The sequence below is a fragment of the Salvia hispanica genome, chromosome 4 (genome assembly GCF_029641045.1).
Source record: "Salvia hispanica isolate PSC_SH4W2 chromosome 4, Shi_PSC_v1, whole genome shotgun sequence".
NCBI lineage: Eukaryota > Viridiplantae > Streptophyta > Magnoliopsida > Lamiales > Lamiaceae > Salvia > Salvia hispanica.
This window is the reverse complement of record NC_142695.1, coordinates 44183244-44207828: the sequence shown is the minus strand read 5'-3', so window position 1 is coordinate 44207828 and position 24585 is coordinate 44183244. Positions and strand designations below refer to the sequence as shown.

Below are 24585 nucleotides of genomic sequence, written 5' to 3'. Positions count from 1 at the left end.
ATCATTTTAATACTGAATTACTGCCAAATTTTAATACTAATATTTTTTAAAATATGGATGACATTTAAATTGGTCATATTTTGCCACAGCCGGTCAATAGATACACTTATTACGCGCTTATCTTATTCTCATGCACTGGTAAGGTAGCGCCACACTTTATTCCATAACGGTGAATAATACTCCTCCGTCCCCCATTAAGACACACTTTTCCATTTCGGTCCGTCCCCAATTAAGAATCACACTTCATTTTTACCATAAGTAGTAAGTAGGTCCCACATTCCATTAACTCAATTCACTCACATTTTATTATAAAACCAATATAAAAAAATGGGTCCCACATTCCACTAACTTTTTCAACCAACTTTTCTTTACATTTCTTAAAATCTGTGTCCGGTCAAAGAGTGACTCCTAATAGGGGATCGGAGGGAATATTTGACTATATGCAAGTTGTCATAAAATATTCAAATGTGACTCAATTTCCAAGAATATAAACTCAAATGAATAATTGAATGATGGATGGTATGACATTAAGTCTCCCCAAACTCATAAATGTAATCACATGATCCAAAACACAGTAGACCAAAGGCAAAGTCCATCAATTATTATAGTCGAGTAATTTTTTTAATTTTATGCATCATATAACTAACTTTTACATTCTTAATTTTATTTACCATACAACCATTATTATATTGCATTTACTGGTTTACTATCTCCTCGCCTCGCCTCGCCTCGCCTCTACTCTCCCTCTCACATATCTGTGTCTGAAGTTATTGCTGCCGGTGTTTTGCAGCTTTCATCAATAAATATATACCAAAACGGGCTCTAGTGTATTATTACATCAAGAATTCAGCCTAGTAAAACAGTCAAGAATCAAGATTTTTCAGCTTTCTTCGGAAAAAAGGTGTGATTTTTCTCTAAAATCTTATGATTTGCCATTTCTTTTGGCTTCATTAGCTGATTTTGATCAAGTTATGATTTTTAACATTTTTTGATGTATTTATCTTTATCAAGAAGTTTGATCCCTGAAATTTTTTAAATTTTCACTTAAGCTTTTGAAGATTCAAAATTGTGTTTTGAGTTTCTGTTTACCGCATGATTCCACTGACTGTGTTGAAGGAATTGCAAGTATTATAGTCGAATCGGAAAAGTCAGAGATGTAGACATGCTTCGTTTTGTTAATTCTTCTTTGATCAATATTTAATGAGTTAAAACGAAAAAGACCAAGAAGAGGTAGCTGCTTTAATCCATCAATTTCAATATGGATATACAATCAGAATTTTCTACCAAAATGATGTTGCTGCTGCAATTGGAATGTGGTTTTCTAGATATCTTGAATCACCTTTTAGAAAGCGGCAAATCAGTTTGGTTGTTTGTATTGTTCACAAATTGTTTTCAATTTCATCTCATAGTACTAAAGTAATTTTGCTGTGGAATATGTGAGATAAGCTTCAAGTAGATATGCCACTTGCAAGTTTGATATTTATAATGCTTATGAGCCACTATTGTGATTCATATGTACTGTTACATCGCACATTGGATAATCCATTCATGGTTAGTGTTTGTTTATTTCCAATGTTGTACACGGAGCGTCTTACACTCTCGAATATTTAGAACTGTAGCATCTTCTCGTATGGAACATAGCTTAATGTATTTTTAGAGTGCCGGTGCGGAGTCTTCATTTGATTGAGGGTTGGTGAGTGGTGAAGGGAATGTGGGACTTATGTGGGAAATTTCATCAGAGCTGTTGAGATGAAAAGTTTGTGATGGTAGCAACTTTTATGTTCTTTGGCTTGCTATACGCGTTTTTGTTGTAAACTTTTAGCGTGGAATGGTGGAGTGTAGGAGTATAGTTTCTTGAACTCTGCTGCTGTTGATGCTGATGCGAATGAGATCTCTGATGCAGATAGTAGGAGTTGATGCTGCTGAAGAATCTGATGGAGGACGCGCAGCTGAATTTCGACCAACCATTGTTATCCGTGAGGCGACACCCACCACCATCTTTGACCTCTCAGAAACGAGACAGCTATTCCTATCAAGTCAGGCCTCAGCTTCCTACTTACAGATCAGAGCTGAAATCTGGTCCTATTACGAATCCCGGAGCCGTGCCATTTCTATGGGAGCATTCCCCTGGACAACCTAAGGAGGAGACGAAATCAGAAACTAGATGTTCTGGAAAGCCTCCCATCGTCCCAATGCTTCCTCCTGGGAGACACCCGAAGGCTAGACAGCGCAATTCTCATGTTGTTTCTCGGAGAACTACTGGCATCAAGACCCAAGCTGTTGATGCACCATGTACTAGTGAAGAGAAGAAACAAGATGTCCCTGTTTCTTCCGACTCTCGGTCTTGTGATGAAAATATGAAGAACGTCGAGAGCAGCAAAGATACAACAAAGGAGGAGGAGGGTTCTGACTCTGAGGATAGCAACGAAGCCTATGTTGATGCACGGGACACACTCTCGCGGACAGAATACTCTTTCTTGAATTGTAGCATGAGCGGCTTAAGTGGAGGAGAAGATCTAGATGTGAAACCTTCTGATCGATTCTCGACTGATCCACAAGATCGCGAGTTCATGATGGATAGGTTCCTACCTGCAGCGAAAGCGATGGCTTCGGAGACCCCTCATGCGCCCAAGAAGCAAGCCGTGCAAGTACAGCAGCAGCAGCAGCAGCAACCGAAGAAAACAGCAAACCAATCTAGTAAGCCTTCACTTCGCTACGGGCCTAGTTTTGCGAAGAAGTATTCACATTACCATGAGAATGAGGAAGAAGAAGAGAGTGATGATGAGTATGACCAGCAAGCAAATATGCCTTCAGTGTGTGGTTTGCTGCCCCGTTTTTGCTTGAAGAGTTCACTTGGTCGCTTAAGCCCAGTTCCTTCAATGAGCGTGAGGACTCGAGTGCCAGCATCCCCTGCTAATAGAAGACGTCCTAGATCTTCGTCGTCTGGTTCTTACTCTGAGACGGAAAATGAGGTAAACAAAGCTGAACATGAGGATAAGGTTACTTCAGCATACAGTGATGCACCTATGCCATCACATGAATGGAAAGAAGCTAGTTCAGTTCACGAAGGAGCTACGCATAAAAAGGGTTTGAAAACCTTTGAGGAGTTTTTGCACGATCGTGGAAGCTCAGATCAGGCGAGTTCAATAGATCCTGTTGCAGAGAAAACCGTCTATGTAGATACAGTACATAAGGTGGAATCACCAAATTTGAGGCCGTTTACTCCCAACTTGTTAGAAGAAGATTTGCCTCACGAAGATTTGAAGAAGTTGCATACTGTGGATGAAGATGCACAGTTCCTACCAAACGCCAAGTCTACTGCAAATCAACGAAAGGAGAAGCCTCTAGATTTTGGAGAAAATCGAGATTTTAGCATGGATTCGACAAATAAAGATCATCTAGCAGTGACTTTGTATAACTCTCAACAGAATCACTCCGGACTTCCTGCTCCACCTCCTCTGCCTAAATCTCCTTCTGATTCCTGGCTGTGGCGGACATTGCCTTCCATGAACATGAAGAACTCGCCTCTGCGCCCGTATTGTGGTGCAGCGGAGAACAACTGTTTCAAGGCACCTGCAAATGATATGAAGTGGGAAACTATTGTCAAGACGACGAAGGTGCAGCGTCGTCACATGCATTACTCCGAGGTTGGTTTCGGTTGTTGTTTTACATGATCTGGAATTTTTTTCAAGAACTACATTTGTGTGTTTACGTTTGTCTCTGTTGTTTCAGGAATCGTTGACAACTATACCCGAAGCTTGAGAAATGCCCTTCTGGTAGCCGTGTAGATGTCAACACGACAAGGGCGCGACCCCGTATACTTATGTTCTCTCTGTTAAAAATGCAGCTTTAATCTCCCATTTTCTGTCATGTAAATGCAGTCCAACTAAAACATATTCTTGTGTTAATTATACTGGTATATATAATATGTGTACAAAGAAACTCGAGGTTATTTGCAAAATAAATGATGAAAGCCTTTTCCCATTTGTATTGCCCTAGCTGAATTCATGTCATCGTGTTGTGTTTTGTGTTATTAAAACCATATCAAATATTGTGATGATATACTGTATCTTTTCTAATTTGAATGAACAAAGAAGCATATATTTTAGACAAAAATACGTAAGGAAAGGAGATACAAATTACGAAAAATGACTACTTTATACAACAAATATTTATACTGTCTTGAACATCCCATCATATACAGTCAGAAAGAAAAAAGAAAACCAAAGCATCCATTGTTGCTTACTTGTTTCCAAGACACATTCCCACCGCTCGCAGCAATAGGCCTTTGCTCCTTTATGCAGTCGTTCTATCTAAACAGTTCCCCTTCTCTGCTTATATCAATCTTTTAGTGTATCAAGTTTTCTCGTGTTGATCTTGACTAGAGGAGAAAACTAGTACGTCCTCCGTGCACTTTCAAGACCATCGTTGGCATGCCAAGAACGAGAGCTGAGCAGACTGCATATAAGGTCCGGTACGGTAGGTTGCTCACTTGATTGATGAAGTCATTCTAGTTCTTACATCATGCTTACAGACTGGACAGAATGCAGCACACTTTGTCAACCATGAATCTACACAGCTCGAGTGGAAACCTGCAAATATAACTCAAATCCATTAATACAGCCATGAGAAGCGCGAACAAAGGTAGGAGAAAGACAATGAAGATAATGTCTCCCAAAAATGAGACATTTTTTTAAGAACAAAGTTGAGTTTCCTTTTTTATCTCCTCTTCCAACTTCTACAGACCTTTAGCATGTATGATATGTGCAGCAAATACAAGGGCAGTTAAATGATTTTGCAACGGATAGAGTTCTTTGGCTGCAACAATTATATTTTAAAACTTTGAAGATACTATCCAACTTAGGACGTTGTAAACGTATATATAAGTCACAAGCAAGAACTTACCATGTCGGCAAGGAAGAATTTTCAGGCTTTCCCCATGTTTGTAGTCCTCGAGACAGATTGTACATGTCTCTCCTATGGGAGTGGACAGATTCACGGAGCCGAATGTTATTCTAGGGAGCATATCCACAACATTATCATCAACAGCAGTAGTCCTTGTCTCTTGATGATTCCTCCACTGATTGACCGTGAAGCAAATTGAAACCAGGAGACATATTACAGCAAGGAGTGAAATAAATGATATAACCAGAACCGTCCAGGCAGTTTCATCAACAAGTGAGATGATGCAGCATTCGCCTCCCACTCCTCGAGCATTCTCTCTGAGGGTCTCCCCTGCTGTGTTCGACACAAATACAGCATATATCCACAGTCCTTCATGGTTTCCCATCACTGTTTCACCAAGTGGAACAAAACTAGAGTGAGCCTGAAATGGAGAAAGATGCATTTGCCCTTGCAAAGCAGGGCCAGTAGGAAAAGAAAAGACAACCACCAGTGGAATAAATCGCAAAGAAACATCGGACTGACAGAATAGAGAAAATCATTCAACTTACAACTATTGCATGCACAAACCACCATAAAGTCATGGCAAGATAATATTTAGGAGCAACAGGATATTTTCTCTAAACCTTACGGTTTAAACTTTAGAATATCTTATCACTATCAGCAAAGTATTAAATTGCTAGCTTGCTATATGATAGGTAACTGCAATGTCGACTACATTGTGTACATCAGAGGACAATGGAACATTCATCGAACACCACTTAGTTTATCCATACTTATCAAAATAACATTGCTTAACCATACGAAAGGACAAAATACTCCTAAAATCAAGTGAAAGTTCTACATCTTATACTTGTTCTATGAAGCTAAATAACAATGCTATAAGCTTTTTATCCACAAACAAGAAGAGCTAACAACTGACAAGCCTGTTTAACCTTCTTCTGTCGTGCGTAGAGATGGCCACTTTTTACTGAAGAGGATTTTTTTATATTTAACATGACTCAATGATCATTTATCAATGGTATGGGCCCATGTACTCTTAAAGGGTGATAATATACATGATTCAGTATTTTTATCTTGATCACTGGGATTTTTCCATCCCACCTTTTTCAATAGGATATGGATAAAGCAAGTTAGCTCAAATTGTAGAAACTCACAAGGGCTTAAAAATATCCAAAGTTCTAATCCCCTTTGTAGTCATTGATTACCCTATATTGAATAACCGTCTTGTTTAAGTGTTTGGCAGTGTAGGCAGTTATAACTTAAATAAGAACCAATTCCTACAATAACTTCAACAAGCAACGGAATTCCAATTTCATAAGAGTTTAACTTCTTCAGCATGAAAATTCTCATAATAATAATAATAACTGACTTGAGATGAGGTTGTGGTTGAGCTTATCATCGTATATGATGGCGGCGCGGAACCCAGCTTCCTGCGCATTTCTGATCTTCTCGTCAAACGCGCAATTTCCCCTCACAATCAGAACAATATTCGCATTCTCATCACGGCCGTCTTCGACTTCATCGAGGAGCGGCGAGCAGGCGTCGAGCGGCTCAGCCACCCACAAACCGCCGCAGATTGCGCTGCCGTTCAGACCTGCAGCTGCAGTCACAGATTCGAATTGGAAAAGGATGAAAAAATCGATAGCAACAGAGAAATTAGAGAATCGATAAATTCGAAGTAGAGTAGCTACTGAATCTGGCGGGAGTGTCCGGGAACGAAGTGGAGATGGAACTGAGCTGGACGATTGAGAAAATTGGATCGGTTAAGAAGCAGAGAAGAAGTGTGAAGATGAAGAATTTGCTCATTTGATAATCCGTTGTTGATGAATAAAAAAGGGATTGTTTTGTGCTGTTGATTTTGTGCCCCTGTTTTTATTCATGCAGAAAGGCCTCAACTAAGTTTTTTTTTTTTGTTGCTTCAACAAATATTACTCCAGTAATGGTATTTTTTGGGGAAGGATTAGATTAAATTAGATACCCCTTAAAATAACTTTGCTTTCGAAATGTACAAATCTAAAAATTTAAACTTTCGGTTTATACATAAACCGAACTCTCGTTTATAAATTCTTGAAATAATGCGATGAATTTTTCGTTAATCTTCGATGAAAATAATTTATACTGTACTCCATAACTGATGATTTAAATGAGAAGATACTGAAAAGTGAGAAAATCAGTAGAATGGTAATTGAAATAGTAGTAAAGTAAATAGGTAAAATGGTAAATTGAAAATTAAAAAGAAACCCTTGGCTAAAACCCCATTCCCTTTGGCCATTTCTCTGCGACTGCACTCCCAAAGAAAAAACCTCTTCACCCCCAAAAATGGCGGCCTATAAACCCCTACTCTCCCGCGGCTACCGCCTCCAAAATCCGCCGCCGCCTTGCCACATCGCGACTCTCCTCCGCCGCCATTTCTCCTCCGAGCCCCAGCCGACCCCTCCCCCCGAACCACAACCTAGCTCCCAACCTAACGCAAACTTCCGAAATCCAGTTCCTATTCAACCCGTATCCTATCCCGCCAAACCCCAAGCTCCACCGCCCGAGGATGCTCAGCCGGAATACATACCAGGAAGGCCACTCCGTCACTTAGAAGGCCAGGAAGAGAGGGAAATGCCGAATGCGGAGAGGCGGTCGTGGAGCCGGGATGAAATGCGGTATATGAAGGATGGGCCGACGATTTCCCCTGTCTCCTACGCTGCCCGTGTTGCCCCGCTGCCTGAGGATCGGGAAAATGTGGGGGAGGAGGTGAAGGGGGGTAGGTTTGAGGAGATGGAGATCGAGAGGAGGAGGATTGATGAGTTTAGGAGGAGGGGAGGTTTGAGGTATGGTGGAATGGAGGTGAGGGAGGAGGTCAACTTGCCCTTTCCACAGTTGATTAGGGTGGAGAATGCTGATAAGAAAACTGAGGAGAAGGCCAAGACGGTCTATGATGTCAAGGAGGCTATTCGCCTTGTAAAGGTCGGTTTTTACACCTTTTTGTGGTTTGTTTGCGTGCTATGTTGTATTGATTTGTTGAGCCACTTCAATTGATGTTTCAACTTGTGGCGTTTCACCATTTGACAAAGTTATGAATTTGATAGTGCTTTGTTAAAGAAGAATGTGATCTATTGCCTCTATGAGGAAAATAATTTGATAAAGATTTAGTTGGAGATACTTGATGCCCTCAATTTGTTATGAGGATTATGATTGTTAGAAGAATTATTTGGTTTGGAGCTCCTAGTGTATAATGTTATTGTCGAATCATGTTTTGTGCTTTCATAGTTCATGTTAGTAGAATGTAGCTATGAAGAATCAGTTTGAGTTTCATGTTCATGTTCTATAGTTGACAAGAAGCTGATGTTTGGAGCTAAGTATACTGTTTTCTTTTCATTGGGTTGTTTCCACGATGAGAAGACTGTTGATCCTAAATCTGACAGGTAGCTAAATTATTTTGTAAGTACTATTATAAGTTATGGAGATAATATCCGTTTCATCATGGCCACATTGTCTGAGATCAATGATTTTGAGGGTTGATCTAGTGTAAGTACCTTACATAACTGTTCTCTGGTTAAAATAAGTTTCGCGAGTTTCCTTCAATCAACAAAATTTTATAATAAGTTACTCTGGTCCAAATTAATTTTGCCAATCTCGCTAGACCTTGTACCTGATAAATTCATGTCTCCAATGTTTGAGTATGTGAAATAAGTTTCTTACTCCAGATTTTTCATATTATAACTGTCAGTCTAATAAATCCTTTTCATATTTAGTATTCGTCCAAGTATTCTTATTAAAATGTTTACACATTATATATAATGCTTAATTTTTTTTTCCTCTTTTCTTTTCCTTTCAATCTATTAGTGCTAATTCTGATTTTATGTGATACGTTTTAACAATGGTACAGGCGAATGCTAGGAAAACTTTTGAAGAAACTTTAGAAGCACATGTAAGAATGACCCGCGACTTGGTTCGAACCGATTTGGTATGTGAGTCGCTCTTTTCCTGTATTTACTTGTTCCAAGGATAGTGGCACATGCAATATCATGGTCAAGATGCATGATGTTCAAGATCATCTTTTAGGTTTGGTACTTTTCAAAGTGCAAAGGGGAAAAGTTATTTGATAAACTTAAAAACATAGTACTCCGTATTATTTTGCTATTAATGATGTATGTGTAAAACAGAATCTTGCTATTGTAACTATTGTTATGATGTCATCTGAAAATCTCCTATTATATGTTGTCACAAAAAGCATGGTTTAGTAGTCATATTCTACTAGTTCTATATGTAATAGAACATGATCTTTAAACTCCTTCTATTGTAAATTGCAGAAGCTGGATGGTTCAGTGCGCCTTCCACATGGTGCTGGCAAGGTACAACATATTCTATGTTCATTTGTCGTGTTCTTGCTTCTATAGTTCTTGTGGCTAATGAATTTGATCCTCATCAGACATATAGGGTGGCTGTATTTGCAGAAGGTGCATCTGCGGATGAAGCCCGAGAGGCTGGAGCTGATGTTGTCGGCGGCCCAGAGCTGGTGGAGAGCATTGTTGCTGGTGACTATAAATTCTTTCTGAGTACTTAATTGAACATATGCAATAAGCATGCAACCAGTCAGCACTTGACGCAGATTTTCTGACATTATGGGCTATATCTCTGCTCTTAGTCCAAATATGATGCAGATCAACCCCCCCCCCCCCCCCCTCAAAAAAAAAAAAAAAAAAACAACTGATGATAAAGATGTGTACAGTGAGATCTAACTAGAAAATTTTTATTATGAAAATTGTTGTTTTGGTCCATTGAACTTTCCTGTAATCAGTCAAAATTTTGATGATTTATTGTTGTTACTCTTATGAAATGATGTTTTTATTTCAAAAGTAGGTTACAATTGATGTTTTGGTTCATGCAGGAAAAATAAAAATGGATTTCGACAAGTGTATTGCTACTCCACCCATGATCAAGCATTTGAAAAAGGTATAGATTTTATATTTATAAAAAATGTTTTGTTAGCACCTACTATTATCTAAAGTCTGAATCTTATTGTCATATAAATGTAGATAGCAAAATATCTGAAGAAATTAATGCCAGATACCAAGGTAAGTTCAATGTGCATCTTGTCATTTTACGTGTAGCTGGTAATCAATCATGTCTCACAATGATCTTAAGTGCAGAAAGGTACTCTAACCAATAACATATCTCGGGCTGTCAAAGAGGCAAAGGAGAGTGTTCCTTTCGAGAAAGACAAAACTGCAATAGTACATGTGCCCCTAGGGAAGGTATGGTTATTTTTTCATCACTTTTACTCTTACAATTATATTCTTTTTCAACACATTTCCCCATATGATATCTCTCTAATTCTTGTTGTTGCTTATAACCTTCATTTTCAGGTTAAATTTCCAGAAAATAGTTTGAAAGAAAACATTGGAGCTTTTGTACATGCTCTTTTGCTCGCAAAGCCTGCCGGTTTAAAAAAGAGTGAGTTTGACTTCATGAGCATTTGGTATTTCATTTGTGGCTATTTTTGTCATGATATAATTGAGGATGTTTTGGGCTTTAATTTGAATCGAAGATGTCCGTATACACATGACTCTGAAAACTGATAAATCTCCAGTTTGTTCAAAAGGTGTGTAAAAATATTTTTTCCTAAAAACTTGTCCTTGCACTTTTAATGCAGTGACCAAGTTCACATGGAAATGGTTTCATATTACACTGAATATAATTGTTTCTTGAGTGACTGAAAATGAGCCCCTTTAAGAACCTAGAGATAACTGATTTAGGTTGCATATATGTCATTATAAGGAGCATGTATTTTATGATACCTGAAAACCTCACTCATATTACATCACACTCGAGCTTAATGGTCTGAAACCGAAATGCAATAGACGAGCTTAGTGGCTTCTGCACCTGCATGCTGTATCACCTCCTCCCTCCCAAACCAAGAAAAAGGTTTGGTTTTACGAGTAAAGATACGTCATACTTATACTTGGGGAAAGGCCAGTTCCAAGAATTAAAATTTGAATTATACTCCTTATCTGATAGACAATGGCCTTGTTGCTAGTAGCCTTACTGTGATTAAAACTTAGAAGTCCATTTATGCAGTGAATCTTTAGCTAGTTCTGCTGTTCAGCTTTAGATTTGAAAGAATGCTATTGGTACGCGTTAAGAGGGCATATTATTCTTCATAGTTCTTAATCAAGTTTTGTGTCATTGTGTTTGCAGGCTCCAAATTCGCTGGGTATGTAGACACCTTCCACATTGCCAGCACCGTAAGCCCACATTCTTATCTGCTTGCTACATTTAATAGTAATAACTAAAATTGTACTTATCACAAAACCTAAAAATCATAGTGTCAAAAGCTTTACTTCAAATTCTTGGTGTTTGGATGGAGTTTCTGAAACACAAGACTACCAACACGGCCCCTAGGAGGGGCATGCCAAAGCTTAAAATAGTATTCGGTTCCTTTGCTGAGTTCTGCCAAGAAAAACTACTGAACCAAAGCAACCTAATTGCTCATTCCAATTTTGATCTCTTTTACATAACCTGATCGAACATCTTGGCGGAATGTGCAGATGGGTCGCTCGTATCCCATTTCAATTCAATCGTTGTCTATGGCTGCAGACCAGTTCAGCAAAACGCAAGTGAAGTGAGTAGGTGCATGGATCCAAGTTAACCAAAGCTTTTGTTGTAGCTAAAGGCATTTTGTTCTGTTTTTACATCCTTGCATTGCAAGGTTAGGGTATAGAATGTTACACCAACTACTTGATTTTACCGTTTGCCAAGTTTGACAGGCAAGTTTATGAATTGTCTATCAACTTTGAACATTTTCTTAGATTTTTATAAATTCGGAAATAAGAAATAAGTAGCTTGGTGTTACAGTATGTTGTTTTGTCAAGAATAGGGTACAGATTATACTATTATTTAATCTCTTTGTTTTCTCTTGACTATGATTACTTGAAATGACATAATATTTGCTCAATAGTTTTATTTGGTTTTCAAACATCATACCCTTGATCGTTATTGTTGCCAATCAAAGATTTACGTGAATTTAAGCCAATATTTTTATATTAAAAATGTCATTATCTGTAGTTGAATTGTACCAATTTCACATAAGATTTTAGATTCCTAATGCAGTGCAGACTGTTTTAGAAAGTAATCAAGGATACTATTCTTCGGTATGAAAAGTATGGTCTGTTTCTAAGATAGTAGTATTAGCTTTTAAATAACTTATAGGAGTACCAAATTATTTCTATTTTTTATATTAGCTGCCACAATTAAGGATACATAATACATATTGATGCACTACTCATTCACAATAATTAGGCTGCTCAAATTATTATAATTTATATGGGTCCCTCGTCTCGTGGCTAGCTAGCGGTGTGACAATAATGATGAAAATTTCCAAGCTTTGAAAATTTCCCCTTAATGATTAGTAATCCATTTTATAATTTTCCTGTCATGGCATGCTATCTGCTTTAATCAAATGATTTAATCAAATTTGACAACTTTAGCGATTCTACATTATTGCAGTAACATTTGGATACATCCAAGTCGTTTGCGGTCTATGTAATTGAGCCAACATTAATTAATAAATAAAAATCTTTCATCCAAAATAAGCACGGCCCCACGCCACCATGGATCTCTCCCCACCATTTTTGTCGTCTTGTGACATTTTCATAATGTCCATCCATTATTTGTGTATTATTTTCTGGTACATTACAAGTACAGCCAGTCGTATTTATACCCTACAAAAAAGTAGACTAGAAAGTATTTGCATATTACTAGTAAATTGTTTTAGTCGAGTCAAACGTATGACACAAGAATTTCTTAAATGATTTATTAATATTCTTGATTTTTTTGTCATGTTTTTTCTTTATAACCAACCCCGAATAAGTGTTCTAATTATAATCATTGTATTGAAATTTCGACAAGTTTGATTAATTCATGTTAATCAATCGCGTTATTAAATTAATTTGCCCTGGATTTTGACTACTGACCAATAATTTATACACAAACTAGGGCATGTGTTTGTTGAGTTGTTCACATATCATAAAAGTCTGTGTTCAAATACGCATCAAGTCACAATAGTTAGTTAGAAAATATAAATCTAATTAATTAAACCCTAAATCATGTCAAAATTTGAAATAAATGGAATATTAATATGTATATTTCACATATCCGTTAAAATTTCCAAAATTAAAATGAAACAAGTGGATAAACACAGTATAAGTCCGATTCAAATAAGGAGGAAAAAGAAAAAGAAAAAGCGAAAAACAATAAATAAGAATTGAAAGGTGGAGAGAGAGAGAGAGAGAAAGAGGAGAGAGAGATCACATGGCGTCGTTGCCGCTGGGGCCTGAGCAACATCACCATAATCCACCACCCGACCATCATTATCATCATAATAATGTTATTGACCAAGCTCCTCTTCATCCTCCCGCCGCCGTGAAGCTTCCTCCCGCCGCTACCCGTAATATGGACACCGACAAGGTATCAACGCTTCACTCTACCACCACTCACCATTTTTTGTTGCTGTATGGATTCGAGAAACCCTAGCTAGCTCTATTTTCCAGCTCGATCTAGCTTAGTAGCTTCACTTCGTTCTTGATCTTCACTTCTTAATCGATCGGAGCAAGTGTTTCTGCGGCGATCTGATAGTTTGCGGTGTTTTTGCTTCTACAATTCAGCGATTCAGCTGAGCTGAGTGTGTGTGAGTCAGGATTTTTTCCTTCTTGTGCTTTTAGCTTTTTATCTGTCATAGTATTGAAAAATAGATGTTGCAATTGTCCTCTCTGGCTCTGTAGTTGGTGAGAAGTATCCACTCCGTCGATTTGTTCTTTGTTTTTTGCTTATGTATTTTTACACAATGTAAATGCTAAATAATTGGTACTGGTGTGAACTTTAGGTTTTTGCGGTCTTGTTGTACTCAATTTCGAAGGGAAACTTATTTTGAAGTATTTGTTCCTCATTTCAACTCTAATAGCTTTTCTTTGACTGCGAATGAAGACTTAATTATGTGAGCTACAAGTTGCTTGTTCTGGTTTCTGGCGGCTTGTTTTGCATAAGAATAATAATTTTCTGTTCCTTTCCTTCTCAAGTTTTGTGGCATGTGATGCTTTCTTTAAAGCTATAGTTGGTATCAGACAGTGCTTTTCTCGGTTCTAAGATTAGAATATCTCTTTAGATCCTTGTTGGGTTTGCATTCCTTATTCCTTTTTTCCCTAGGCACGTTATGATGCTCCAATTCATTTATCTTTTTCCCCAATTAGTGCGTTCATAATTTGAGGTGGTATAAAGTACAAACAAATTTGGTCATTGCCTGTCGATATTCGTTTCTGTTGAATTATTAAGACGCTGGCTTGATTTGTGTTGCAGGAGATGGCAGGGCCGATGGTGGAGGGGAACGATCCACTCACCGGTCACATCATTTCAACTACTATTGGAGGGAAAAATGGCGAGCCCAAACGGGTAGGTGTAGAGTCCTTTTTCTGGAGATTTCATTTACTGCGACCTTTTAACTATTAGGAAAGATTTGATGTCTTAAGAATAAATAGCTCATGTTTCCTATCCTAGATACGATTTGGTACTGGATGGAACCACTAGTTGATTGGTTGTGTGATGTTTCTAAGTAGTCTGTTACTTGCATCGATCATCCTGTAAAGGGAAGGAATCAAGGGACAAGGAAACAACTGACTTTGATGCTTTGTGCAGACAATTAGTTACATGGCAGAGCGTGTTGTGGGAACAGGATCATTTGGAATAGTTTTTCAGGTGAGTTTTTACATGACAAAAAAATGTGGTCATGTTGAGGCATATTTGTTAATCAAGTCCAGCTATTTTTCGGCAGGCAAAATGCTTGGAAACTGGAGAAACGGTGGCCATAAAAAAGGTCCTGCAGGATAAGCGGTATAAAAATCGTGAACTGCAGTTAATGCGGCTGATGGATCATGCAAACGTGATTTCTCTTAAGCACTGTTTCTTTTCCACAACCACCAGAGATGAGCTTTTCCTTAATTTGGTCATGGATTATGTCCCTGAAACTATGTACAAGGTCCTAAAGCACTACACCAATTCTAATCAAAGGATGCCGCTGATTTTTGTCAAACTGTATACCTATCAGGTATTGGTTTATCTCGTTTGTGTTTTGTCGTTTCTCAGAAAACATTTACTTTTCAATTCTCTGTAACCTAAAAATTTCTACATTTGTTTCAGTTATTTAGGGGGTTAGGATATATGCATTCAGTTGCTGGGGTTTCCCACAGGGATATAAAGCCTCAAAATATATTGGTGAGCTGCTGTAGATTTCTTTTTCTTCTATACTTGAAATCTTCATCATGTATGGTGTCCTTGATCAGGTTAACCTTTATTTTGGTATATGGAAGTGATAGAGTGTGCTTGTGTTTACATTGCAGGTTGATCCGCTAACTCACCAGGTCAAGATATGTGATTTTGGAAGTGCTAAAGTTCTTGTAAGTCACTTAATTTTGTTGATTGATCTTCAAACTGCTATATTCATAAAGTTTGCAGACTTCAATGGGTGGATGAATCTTATAATGTTATCTTGTTGGTTGTATGTGCTTGTTAAGTTGCAAAACGCCACATTTGGGTTCCAAAACTAAACAAAATATCTGAAAGATGGTACAAATAATGATCTTGTGAGGTGTTCCAGGTATTCGGAGAGAGGGGCTAAATCTTTAGATATAAGCCATAAAAATAGAACAAGAAAATGCACTAGGAAGAAATTGTTCATTTGTTATAGATCGAAAGCACGAGTACAAACCAGCTTAAGTTGACCACTACGTTCACCAAATGGAGATTCGAATGTTCCCTTAGAAAGCAAGATCATATTTTCTCACTTTGTTTACTATGTGGTCCACATTTGTTTACTAGGGACATATTAGGTTGTTTTCTGGTCTTCTAACAAATAAGAGGTTGACATAAGTACAATACATAACACACATACACATACACATACACATACACAAAGTTGATCCCCTTTTTGAGGATAACTAACATACTGTTGGATGTGGTACGTTTATCGACATCTACATGCCTCGCGTTATTGTTATGAGCGTTATTTTCAATTTCAAACGTTTTTAAGCTGTTGATGCCATTGGTGTCACGAATTCCATCTTCCTGATCCTGTAAGTTATTGATGATCAGGTGAAGGGTGAAGCCAATATATCCTACATTTGCTCTCGTTATTATCGTGCCCCTGAACTTATATTTGGTGCAACTGAGTATACGTCATCAATTGATATCTGGTCAGCTGGTTGTGTCCTTGCTGAGCTTCTTTTGGGCCAGGTTTGTGTCATATCTGTTGTCGTGCATAAGGAGTAAAATTTCTTCTTATGCTCTATTTACGGAAACTAAACCATTCTCTGTTTCAGCCTCTCTTTCCAGGAGAAAATGCAGTGGATCAACTTGTAGAGATTATCAAGGTGTGTTTTAACATCACTTTATTACATTTGACGGATCATAAATAAGAGTAATGACATAGCTCTATAACTCCATCATACAACTTTCTCATATAGGTACTTGGTACTCCAACCCGAGAAGAAATCCGATGCATGAATCCAAATTACACCGATTTTAGGTTCCCCCAGATTAAGGCCCATCCTTGGCACAAGGTTTGTGTTTGTTGCTTTTAAGCTGTTTCTGGTATGGGCAAAAAGTTTCCTTTATAACTGATTGACAAATTATTTTTCCAGGTTTTCCATAAACGGATGCCTCCGGAGGCCATTGACCTTGCTTCTAGGCTACTACAGTACTCTCCAAATCTTCGATGCACAGCTGTAAGTGTGACTTATATGGCGCCTCTGGATTCTAAATTCATAAGCCGAAAATCTTTAGTAACAGATTAAAGAATTTTATATTTCTCTGTGCAGCTAGAAGCATGTGCCCATCCTTTCTTTGATGAGCTCCGGGAGCCCAATGCCCGCCTCCCAAATGGTCGCTCTTTTCCTCCTCTCTTCAACTTTAAACAGGAAGTATGTTTCCCTTTCTATTTTCTTGTTTCTTTTCTTCTCCTTACTCTTCTTTCCCATTATTTCTTATTTAACCTCGGATTCTCTTGAATCCATAGTTGAATGGAGCTTCACCTGAATTGATGAACAAGTTGATACCAGAGCATATCAGGCGGCAAGCTGGTCTGAATTTTCCCGTTCCTAATCCTGCTGGGACGTGATCCAAATCAAATGAGACGGTATGTGTGATCATTTGATGGATGAGTAGCTAAATGATCTCTTGGTGATGTTGTCAAGTCCTAAGTTGGTGGTTTTTGAGGTCTCCCAGTAATATATACTGAATACATGCACATATTGACTACTTTGTCGGTGCGTCTAATGTTCGTTGTAGCTAAACGAGTTTCGTCTCTTCTGTACATCCATTTTGGTTTAAACCCAAGATTATGATATGTAGGAAGCAAATATGGCTGTGTTGGTATTAGTCTTAGCAGCAGGATTTTAAGTTTATTTCTGTATGTTTTCAGTTCATGTTCTGTTTTCCTCCCTTGACAACCTGTAACTTGTCAAATTCTTAAAAGCCTTATTTTGAAGCTACTGTTTTACTCTTTACATTTAAAGAAGCCGTGGCTAGCTATAAATTCTAAAAAAATGATATTGAAGTTAAAACTATAGGAGATTCTCTAGTTTTATTGGTTCAATATCGTGTGAGGAATTGAAGCAACTTGGATCTTTGACATTTGTTATGGTCTATAGTTGTCTTGAATGGATGCATTTATCTTTACATTATAAAATGTACTCCCTCCGTCCCACTTAAAATGCAACATTTGGAAATCGGCACGAGATTTTATGTAGTGTTGTTTTGTGAGTTAATGAAGAGAGATAAAAGTAAAAGAGATTAAAAAGATAGAATTGTTTATATTTTAAGAAACGTTTCATTTTTAATGGGACAATCAAAAAAGGAAAACGTTTCATTTTTAATAGGACAATCGAAAAAGAAAAACGTTTCATTTTTAATGGGACAAAGGGAGTATTTTCGTAAAATATGCACGATTTATATAATCAAGATTTTTGAACCTGTATTGGTTTGTAGTTACTTCCTTCGTCCCCGATTAAGAGTCACATTTTTTCATTTCGGTCCGTCCCCAATTAAGAGTCACACTTCATTTTTACCACAAAATAGCAAGTAGGTCTCCATTCCACTAACTCAATTCACTCACATTTTATTATAAAACCAATATAAAAAATGGATCCCACATTTCACTAACTTTTTCAACCAACTTTTCTTCACATTTCTTATAGTTCGTGCCCGGTCAAAGTGTGACTCTTAATCGGGGACGGAGGAAGTATTATATTAGTGATAAATTTGGTTAGTGCATATATACACATTACAGCCTGTAAAATAAAGTGAGATTCACGAGAGGAAACAGTATTTGAACATCTATGACGTATCAACCTCAATTAAACAAAATTAGGTTTGAGAATGTGGAGTATTGTATTAGCATTTACTACTTTTATTTTCTGAGTTGTATTTGAATAATGACTAATAATACCATATCTAATGGTACACTAAAATAAAAATAGAGTAGGCAAATAGTTTCAACGGTACATCAAACTAATCTTATTTTTTATTTTTAAGTAAAATATAAGTATCTTTAGATTTACACTTATAAACAAATTTAAATCACTTTTTAAAATTTAACAAGTAAAAAAAAAAAGCTGATAGAGATTTTTAAAAAAAATTTAATTTAGTATACATAATTTTAGTATATCATTTTTTGATATGACATCAATACTAAAATAAATTTAAATTTAATGTAAATGATTAGATAAGCTTTAAGTATGTGATAAGATAGTTGAATGGTTAGATATGCTCTAAGTGCGTGATAAGAAGTTGAGGCTTGAGATAGTAACTACTCAACTTTTGATAATCTGCGTAATAAAGGAAAGGACCAACTATAACGATTTTAGCAAAAATACTTTACAAGTAGATAAACTATAATTAATAACGAACTTATAAGTTTGAAGTCCGACAACTTGTAATCGGTGGACAAATATGCAATCACTATCACCAATGCCATTGGATCTAAATATTCTTTATTTTATTTACTTTTTTTTTTTTTATCTTTATTCTTTCAAAATAACCATCTACATCATGCAACTTTGATAATTGATATTGTCCTTCCAAACCCATGTCCCACTAAGAAAAGTTAATGTAACAGTAAAAGTTAACTAAATCGAAAGCAACATTTCAATTGTCAATTAAAACATCACATGGTATAAGAACTTTCAACAAATCTTGCAATATCTCCTTGAAATTGGCCCAACTGTAACACTATCAGTAACATGAATATTTGTTGACTAACCAAAAGAGTTTCCACCTCTCGTTATTGGAGCTCTAATTTCTCCAGTGCTTTTACCAAATCAAAATCGCACAAATCCGTTTTATTTTCTAAGAGTCACATAAATTATGGCTCCATATATACATATTTATATATATGAAGCATCCAAGAAGAAAATTGGCCCCCTCCTAACCTGACTTGGTGACCTCATGTATAGCATTCGCCAAATAACCAACATTGCCAGTGGTGACTCCAGCCATACTGTATTCGAGTTTATACAGATCAGAAGTAGGCACACAAGATCCACGTCCGTGCGCGCACACACAGGGAGAGGGAGAGGGAGAGGGAGAGAGTATGTTACCTGATACGCCCATTGCGAGTCATGTAAATGTGAAATTCATTTGTCAAGCGATCTACTTGCTCGGGTGTCATGCCACTATAGCAGAACATGCCAATCTGTAGCAGTATTAAATCTTTTTAGAAATAAAAATGATTAAAAAATTAAGAATTTATTAACAGAAGGAAAGAAGAATTGATTGCAATGACCTGCTTAGTTATGTGCTCCCATGAAAGAGGTGAACCCAACTTTTCAAGATTCTGCTTAAGAGCAGTTCTCATTCCAATGATTCGATCAGCCATCCCCTGGAGAGGAGAAAGTAACTCCTATTGTTACGAGTAGTACAAGTAAAACATTGGCCAATTTCCAGTCATGTATCAAGAAAATTTTTGTGAAAAAGACTGAGATTTCAATTGAACGAGGACCATCGAAGACACATTTTAATCTTCTTTCTCTCCTTTGTGCTTGACACTATTTAACATAAAAAATCACCTAAGCTCCAAGCATATATATGTGTTAGATCCAAATTTCAATCAGCATCCATCAGCGAGGTTAAGATGAGCTTAACAGCCAAATAATGTATCTGACAGAAGCCAATACATAATGCAAAAAAGATGTCAATATATTACCTTTACTTCTTTCAGCCACAATTTTTTCAAATCTGGATCACTAAGAATGGTGGAAACAATGAGGGCACCATGAACAGGGGGATTACTGTACATGGGTCTTGCGAGCTGCTGCAACTGACTTTTCACTGCCACAGCTTGTTTCTCGTCCTCACAAACCACACTACAGTCATGAAAGAGCGTATAATTGGTCAGGTATTGTTTTATCATGGTTAATTGAAGAACTCAGCATCAAGCCATGAACTTTCACTTGTAGTGGAGTAATATAAATTCAAGGCAATATTAATGTAGTTAGAAAATTTACCTGAGACAACCCACTCTCTGACCATAAAGTCCCATATTTTTAGCATATGATTGTGCACATCCTATTAGATGGCCATCCTCAAGAAAAATCCGAATGGACTTGGCATCCCTTTCTGGATCACCACTGGCAAAACCTTGATATGCCATATCGAATAAGGCGAAATGTCCTTTAACCTGAAGATGACATATTTTACAACATTAGTAAATTAACACACTGTTGCATAATCAATTATAAGAAAATATTAATATGCAAACTAGCAACATATACATGCAACAGAGTTTCAAACCAAGGAATGTGACCTTAAATTGGTTTGAGATCTCTTTCCACTGTTCTTCCGTAGGATCCACTCCAGTTGGATTATGAGCACAAGCATGAAGGAGAAAGAAAGACCCGTTTGGCGCATTCTGTTCCCAAATTGAAAAAGGAAGTAGCAATCTAATTATATTTAGCTATATAGCAAGTCAGCATAAAGATCCAGTTCAAGGTGTATAAAAGTGATTTGCACCTTCACGTCATCCATCAATCCAGCAAAGTCCAAACCCTTTGATTCAGGATGATAGTAATGGAATGTTTTCTGAGGGACATGAGCATCTCTCCAGATATTGTGATGACTGCCACAATATCATAGTATATTGTCAATTATGCTAGCAAATAGCTGTTTAAGTGAGAGCAGAATAGCGGGTGCAAGGTACAACATAATTTTATGGAGACTCATAGTCAGTGTTGTTAGAGGCGTGTGGCGTTCCGGGGCGATTAGGTAAAAACCTAAGGCGAGCACCCCATGAACCAGGGCGTAATTTAAAAAATACTAAAATCTGAAAAAATGGACAGAATAATAGGAAAACAAGTAGTACTAACTTTGACCAGGTAGGAACTGGAATGTAAATCTGCGAGTCAGGGGAAAAACGCTTCTGAAAGTCTGCAAAGAGCCTGCATGCACCAGTTCCTGAAAGAGCTTGTACTGCTGCAATTCTCTTGTCTTTAATTAAGTCGGAGTCCTCCCCATACGCCAGCTTTAAAGTCTCTTGAACCATGTTCACACTTCCGCCCATGGGAAGATATTCCCTGAATCAAAAGCAGTTAATTCTAAATCCTCTGTAAAAGACATCCATCTGATCTAGAACCATTTTTTCACTTTGCGTTGGGAGGATGGAGGAATTGGGATTCATACCCAATTTAGAACAATTTTACTAACGAAGAATTTATATTGATTTTCACCATTAGAATTAGACTTGAAAATCTATCTGAGGCCGAAACTATTAATCATGTAATTTAGAATTAGCAATTCCACTAAACATTTTTGTGTCTTGTGATATAGAATAACTATAAGAGCACACATCTAACTTCAACCTGGTCCCAATATATATGAAACATTGTAACAAAATACCACTATTTGTTTACTAAATTCTACAATTTCATCATGGTTTCATTTGTATTTGTTTACTAATTCTACATTTTCATCATGGTTTCATTTTGCTGCCTTGAGCATATAACACATTCTTCAGGTGTGATAAAGCTATGATGGACCAAAGAAGATGGAAAACAAAAAAAGAATCAGGAAATTCTTATCCTCGAGCTGCATACAAAAAGGAATCAAAGTGAGCATTAATTAAAGTTTGAAACAGGGACCACGGCACAGCTATAACTTGAAAAGAGATGCATTGAGATGTCAACTAAGAATCTCACATAATGCAATTACTTTATCACCTAACAACCACCTCCTACTTTATTGTGAAATTCTCAAATGGAAAGGGCTAACACCAACCTCACACCATCCAACGGCACTGGATCAAGGAGTCGTAATAAACAGTATATTTCACCCAATCATTAACGCTATCCGTTGGAATTTCTACTGTAAAACAGTGTTTCTACTGTTCCATTGTATCAATTCATGATAAACGAGCATTAATTATACAGATACACCCTATCATCCACACTATTCTGTATACAGATACGAAGCCTCATTGTAAAACAAAATAACTCCGATACAGTGATACTTACTATCTAGAACAGATCACACATTATGAATGATTTACAGCAGAGCATTAACGATTATCAAACAACTCAAAAACAATGAACCATTACTACTTATTGAGTGTTACTTATCAGAGAAATAAATTTACAGCAGTAAGTTTTAACAAAAGAAATCTTACATGTTCGAATTGCCGGCGATTCTCCTCTCCGCTTCTCTGACGCACTCCAGGACCACCGGCTTTCCGTTATCATCACGATAAGCACCCTTTCACCGAACAATGCAAACACATAATTAGGCAAGCGGAAAAGAAGACCGTGATTTCATCAAAATTCACCAGATTCATTCCGAAAAACAACGAAACACGCATCTTCCGCAAAATAAGTCAACATAATTCCGCAAAAAGCACTGATATATTCCTAGTAACCTAGTTCGATCAGGGGAAAACAAAAATCAAATAGAATAAAAAAGGTAGAGTAAAAAGAAGCTAAGAAAAATAGAAGGTAAAAACAAGAGAAATGCATCCGAAAAACTCACAACGCCGACATTGACTTTTGCAGGACTAGGATCGGCGAGGAAAGCTTCGGTAACGCCGAGGATGGGATCCTTGGCAGCAGGCTCGACGAGGCGCCACCACGCCGTGGACATGGATCGCGCAGCTCCGGAGCTGGAGAGACGACACGATGACCCGGCCCGAATGAGGTGCGCCATTGGAGATGGAGTGCGGCGGAGCAGAAACGAAGGAGAGCGAGAATTGGAAGCGGAGATCCGATTCGATTAATTTATTGTTGCTTTTTGTCTAGAAATGCGCAATCGCCGATAAAAAAAGCCTGCAGATATCGGCGCCGATTTGGGATTTACGTCTTTCACCCGACTCACTTGTTGTTTTTATCTGGGCTTTGACCAAATATACAGGGTGTTTTTGGTATTACACTAATATTTGTATTTATGATGACAGAACAGAGCCGCATGAGTTCATCATCATTGTTTAGTAAATCGAAATAATAACAATTTGCAGTACATTGCCATTCTCTTTTTGTCGTTCCATTCCATTGTTTACTCATTTTCTTTTTACAATATATTTTAAATTAACAAACAATATGCTTAAACTCCAATTTTAATATTACTATATGGTCATTTCATAATTTTTGCTCAAAGTGTTTGTTTAACAGCTTCTGGTCCTTAATATTACAAATTACAAATTAGTCAATTTAAATCTAAAAGCTGAGAAAACTGTAAATTTTAACCGATAAACTCAGTTTTAACAAAATTAATTAATTAATTTGTCATCCATAGTAGTACTCCTCGGTAAGTGCAGAAGTGCAGCGTTGAAGAAAGTTTTGGACAGAGTCATTTTGGCTGCAGCACTCTGGAGCCTCTTTAGAGCGTCCACAGTGGGAGGGCCGCGGCTCTCGGCCCGGGCTTGGGCAGCCCGCGGCCCCCCACTACTGAGGCGAGCGGTGGACGCGGCTCGGAGGGTGGACGAGGGAGAGCCGAGGCTCTTGGGCACGCGGCTCGGCCCGCCACTGCAAGGGCCGAGAGCCGCGGCCCTGCCCACCAATTTTATATATATATATATATATATATATATTTTTTTTTTAATTCGAAAATTATATTTATAAATACTATATTCATTCCATTTTTGTTATCTTCCTCAATTCTAAACCCTAAAATTTCAATCTCTACCATTTTCAAAGTCTACAAAATGCAAGGTGGGGATGATTCTCCCGGCTATGGAGAATCGGGATTTGGCGCATTTTCGTCTTCCCAACCGTGGAGATCGAGTCCGACCCCCCCTCCAACGCACCTGTGGAGTCCACAATCGCCGCCGCCGTGGCAACAGACACCCCAACTCCGGGGTCAGCCCTCCTCTCAGCCGCAGAGGAACGTGGGTCGTCCCCAGTCGGGGTTCGGCGACTACCGACCCAATATGGACGCGATCAACAACCCTTCTCAGCAATTTCAATCCTCCCAATTCCAATACACCCAATCCCCTCTATCTGAATCTGATAGATTCACGTTGGAACAGTTGATGGGAACACCACCAGAGACCCCGGTGTCCGGTACTCAAGGCGGCCGCGAGCGAAATCAAGGCGTTGGGGGGCGAAACGGCGGCGGAGGTGGGGGGCGAAGCGGCGGCGGTGGTCGAAGCGCCGGCCGCCAAGGAGA

The 24585-nt window shown here is 37.9% G+C and overlaps 5 protein-coding genes across 6 annotated transcripts; 3 read left to right on the top strand and 2 right to left on the bottom strand.

Moving 5' to 3' along the window:
• The first annotated feature begins 613 nt into the window (after positions 1 to 613).
• On the top strand, positions 614 to 3984 carry LOC125194502 (arginine N-methyltransferase, putative (DUF688)). Its single transcript, XM_048092755.2, has 3 exons — positions 614 to 901; positions 1904 to 3647; positions 3733 to 3984. Exons 2-3 carry the CDS (start codon positions 1917 to 1919, stop codon positions 3760 to 3762), a joined length of 1761 nt encoding a protein of 586 aa, XP_047948712.2. The 5' UTR covers positions 614 to 901; positions 1904 to 1916; the 3' UTR covers positions 3763 to 3984.
• A 155-nt stretch (positions 3985 to 4139) lies between these two features.
• Positions 4140 to 6794, bottom strand: RMR1 (receptor homology region transmembrane domain ring H2 motif protein 1). The gene is made up of 4 exons (XM_048092756.2): positions 6597 to 6794; positions 6275 to 6505; positions 4906 to 5292; positions 4140 to 4592 (listed from the first exon to the last, which is right to left on the bottom strand). Exons 1-4 carry the CDS (start codon positions 6709 to 6711, stop codon positions 4489 to 4491), a joined length of 837 nt encoding a protein of 278 aa, XP_047948713.2. The 5' UTR covers positions 6712 to 6794; the 3' UTR covers positions 4140 to 4488.
• Positions 6795 to 7158: 364 nt separating this feature from the next.
• Positions 7159 to 11753, top strand: LOC125196565 (Ribosomal protein L1p/L10e family). Its single transcript, XM_048095128.2, has 10 exons — positions 7159 to 7860; positions 8783 to 8860; positions 9207 to 9248; positions 9326 to 9431; positions 9785 to 9849; positions 9933 to 9971; positions 10047 to 10151; positions 10263 to 10350; positions 11095 to 11141; positions 11445 to 11753. Exons 1-10 carry the CDS (start codon positions 7225 to 7227, stop codon positions 11520 to 11522), a joined length of 1284 nt encoding a protein of 427 aa, XP_047951085.2. The 5' UTR covers positions 7159 to 7224; the 3' UTR covers positions 11523 to 11753.
• Positions 11754 to 13142: 1389 nt separating this feature from the next.
• LOC125196564 (shaggy-related protein kinase zeta) lies at positions 13143 to 17432 on the top strand. 2 transcript variants are annotated; one of them, XM_048095126.2, is made up of 12 exons: positions 13143 to 13362; positions 14248 to 14340; positions 14584 to 14643; positions 14720 to 14992; positions 15085 to 15159; positions 15285 to 15341; positions 16036 to 16176; positions 16263 to 16313; positions 16407 to 16502; positions 16584 to 16667; positions 16761 to 16862; positions 16958 to 17432. In XM_048095126.2, the coding sequence occupies exons 1-12, from the start codon at positions 13207 to 13209 to the stop codon at positions 17057 to 17059; spliced, it is 1290 nt and encodes a 429-aa protein (XP_047951083.1). In that variant the 5' UTR covers positions 13143 to 13206; the 3' UTR covers positions 17060 to 17432. The 2 variants fall into 2 exon arrangements, with proteins under 2 accessions (XP_047951083.1, XP_047951084.1); XM_048095127.2 differs by lacking the exon at positions 13143 to 13362 and adding an exon at positions 13395 to 13582.
• Positions 17433 to 19068: 1636 nt separating this feature from the next.
• ASP1 (aspartate aminotransferase 1) lies at positions 19069 to 23310 on the bottom strand. Its single transcript, XM_048094391.2, has 10 exons — positions 22954 to 23310; positions 22598 to 22683; positions 21303 to 21509; positions 20950 to 21055; positions 20744 to 20848; positions 20445 to 20617; positions 20144 to 20303; positions 19724 to 19819; positions 19539 to 19633; positions 19069 to 19438 (listed from the first exon to the last, which is right to left on the bottom strand). The coding sequence occupies exons 1-10, from the start codon at positions 23125 to 23127 to the stop codon at positions 19366 to 19368; spliced, it is 1275 nt and encodes a 424-aa protein (XP_047950348.1). The 5' UTR covers positions 23128 to 23310; the 3' UTR covers positions 19069 to 19365.
• Between the last annotated feature and the right edge of the window lie 1275 nt (positions 23311 to 24585).

Excerpts from the sequence above, each read along its gene's own strand:
- LOC125194502 (XM_048092755.2), top strand. The coding sequence starts at position 1,917 with ATGCTGCTGAAGAATCTGATGGAGGACGCGCAGCTGAATTTCGACCAA. Across the intron at positions 3,648-3,732 it reads GTCACATGCATTACTCCGAG|GAATCGTTGACAACTATACC; the intron begins GTTGGTTTCGGT and ends CTGTTGTTTCAG.
- LOC125196564 (XM_048095126.2), top strand. The coding sequence starts at position 13,207 with ATGGCGTCGTTGCCGCTGGGGCCTGAGCAACATCACCATAATCCACCA. Across the intron at positions 14,644-14,719 it reads CATTTGGAATAGTTTTTCAG|GCAAAATGCTTGGAAACTGG; the intron begins GTGAGTTTTTAC and ends ATTTTTCGGCAG. Across the intron at positions 15,160-15,284 it reads TAAAGCCTCAAAATATATTG|GTTGATCCGCTAACTCACCA; the intron begins GTGAGCTGCTGT and ends TTTACATTGCAG.
- ASP1 (XM_048094391.2), bottom strand. The coding sequence starts at position 23,127 with ATGGCGCACCTCATTCGGGCCGGGTCATCGTGTCGTCTCTCCAGCTCC. Across the intron at positions 22,684-22,953 it reads CAAAAGTCAATGTCGGCGTT|GGTGCTTATCGTGATGATAA; the intron begins GTGAGTTTTTCG and ends GTTCGGTGAAAG. Across the intron at positions 20,618-20,743 it reads AGATCTCAAACCAATTTAAG|GTTAAAGGACATTTCGCCTT; the intron begins GTCACATTCCTT and ends TGTCATCTTCAG.
- LOC125196565 (XM_048095128.2), top strand. The coding sequence starts at position 7,225 with ATGGCGGCCTATAAACCCCTACTCTCCCGCGGCTACCGCCTCCAAAAT. Across the intron at positions 9,432-9,784 it reads GGTGGAGAGCATTGTTGCTG|GAAAAATAAAAATGGATTTC; the intron begins GTGACTATAAAT and ends TGGTTCATGCAG. Across the intron at positions 9,850-9,932 it reads TGATCAAGCATTTGAAAAAG|ATAGCAAAATATCTGAAGAA; the intron begins GTATAGATTTTA and ends ATATAAATGTAG.
- RMR1 (XM_048092756.2), bottom strand. The coding sequence starts at position 6,711 with ATGAGCAAATTCTTCATCTTCACACTTCTTCTCTGCTTCTTAACCGAT. Across the intron at positions 6,506-6,596 it reads GGACACTCCCGCCAGATTCA|CTGCAGGTCTGAACGGCAGC; the intron begins GTAGCTACTCTA and ends CTGTGACTGCAG. Across the intron at positions 4,593-4,905 it reads AATTCTTCCTTGCCGACATG|GTTTCCACTCGAGCTGTGTA; the intron begins GTAAGTTCTTGC and ends TTATATTTGCAG.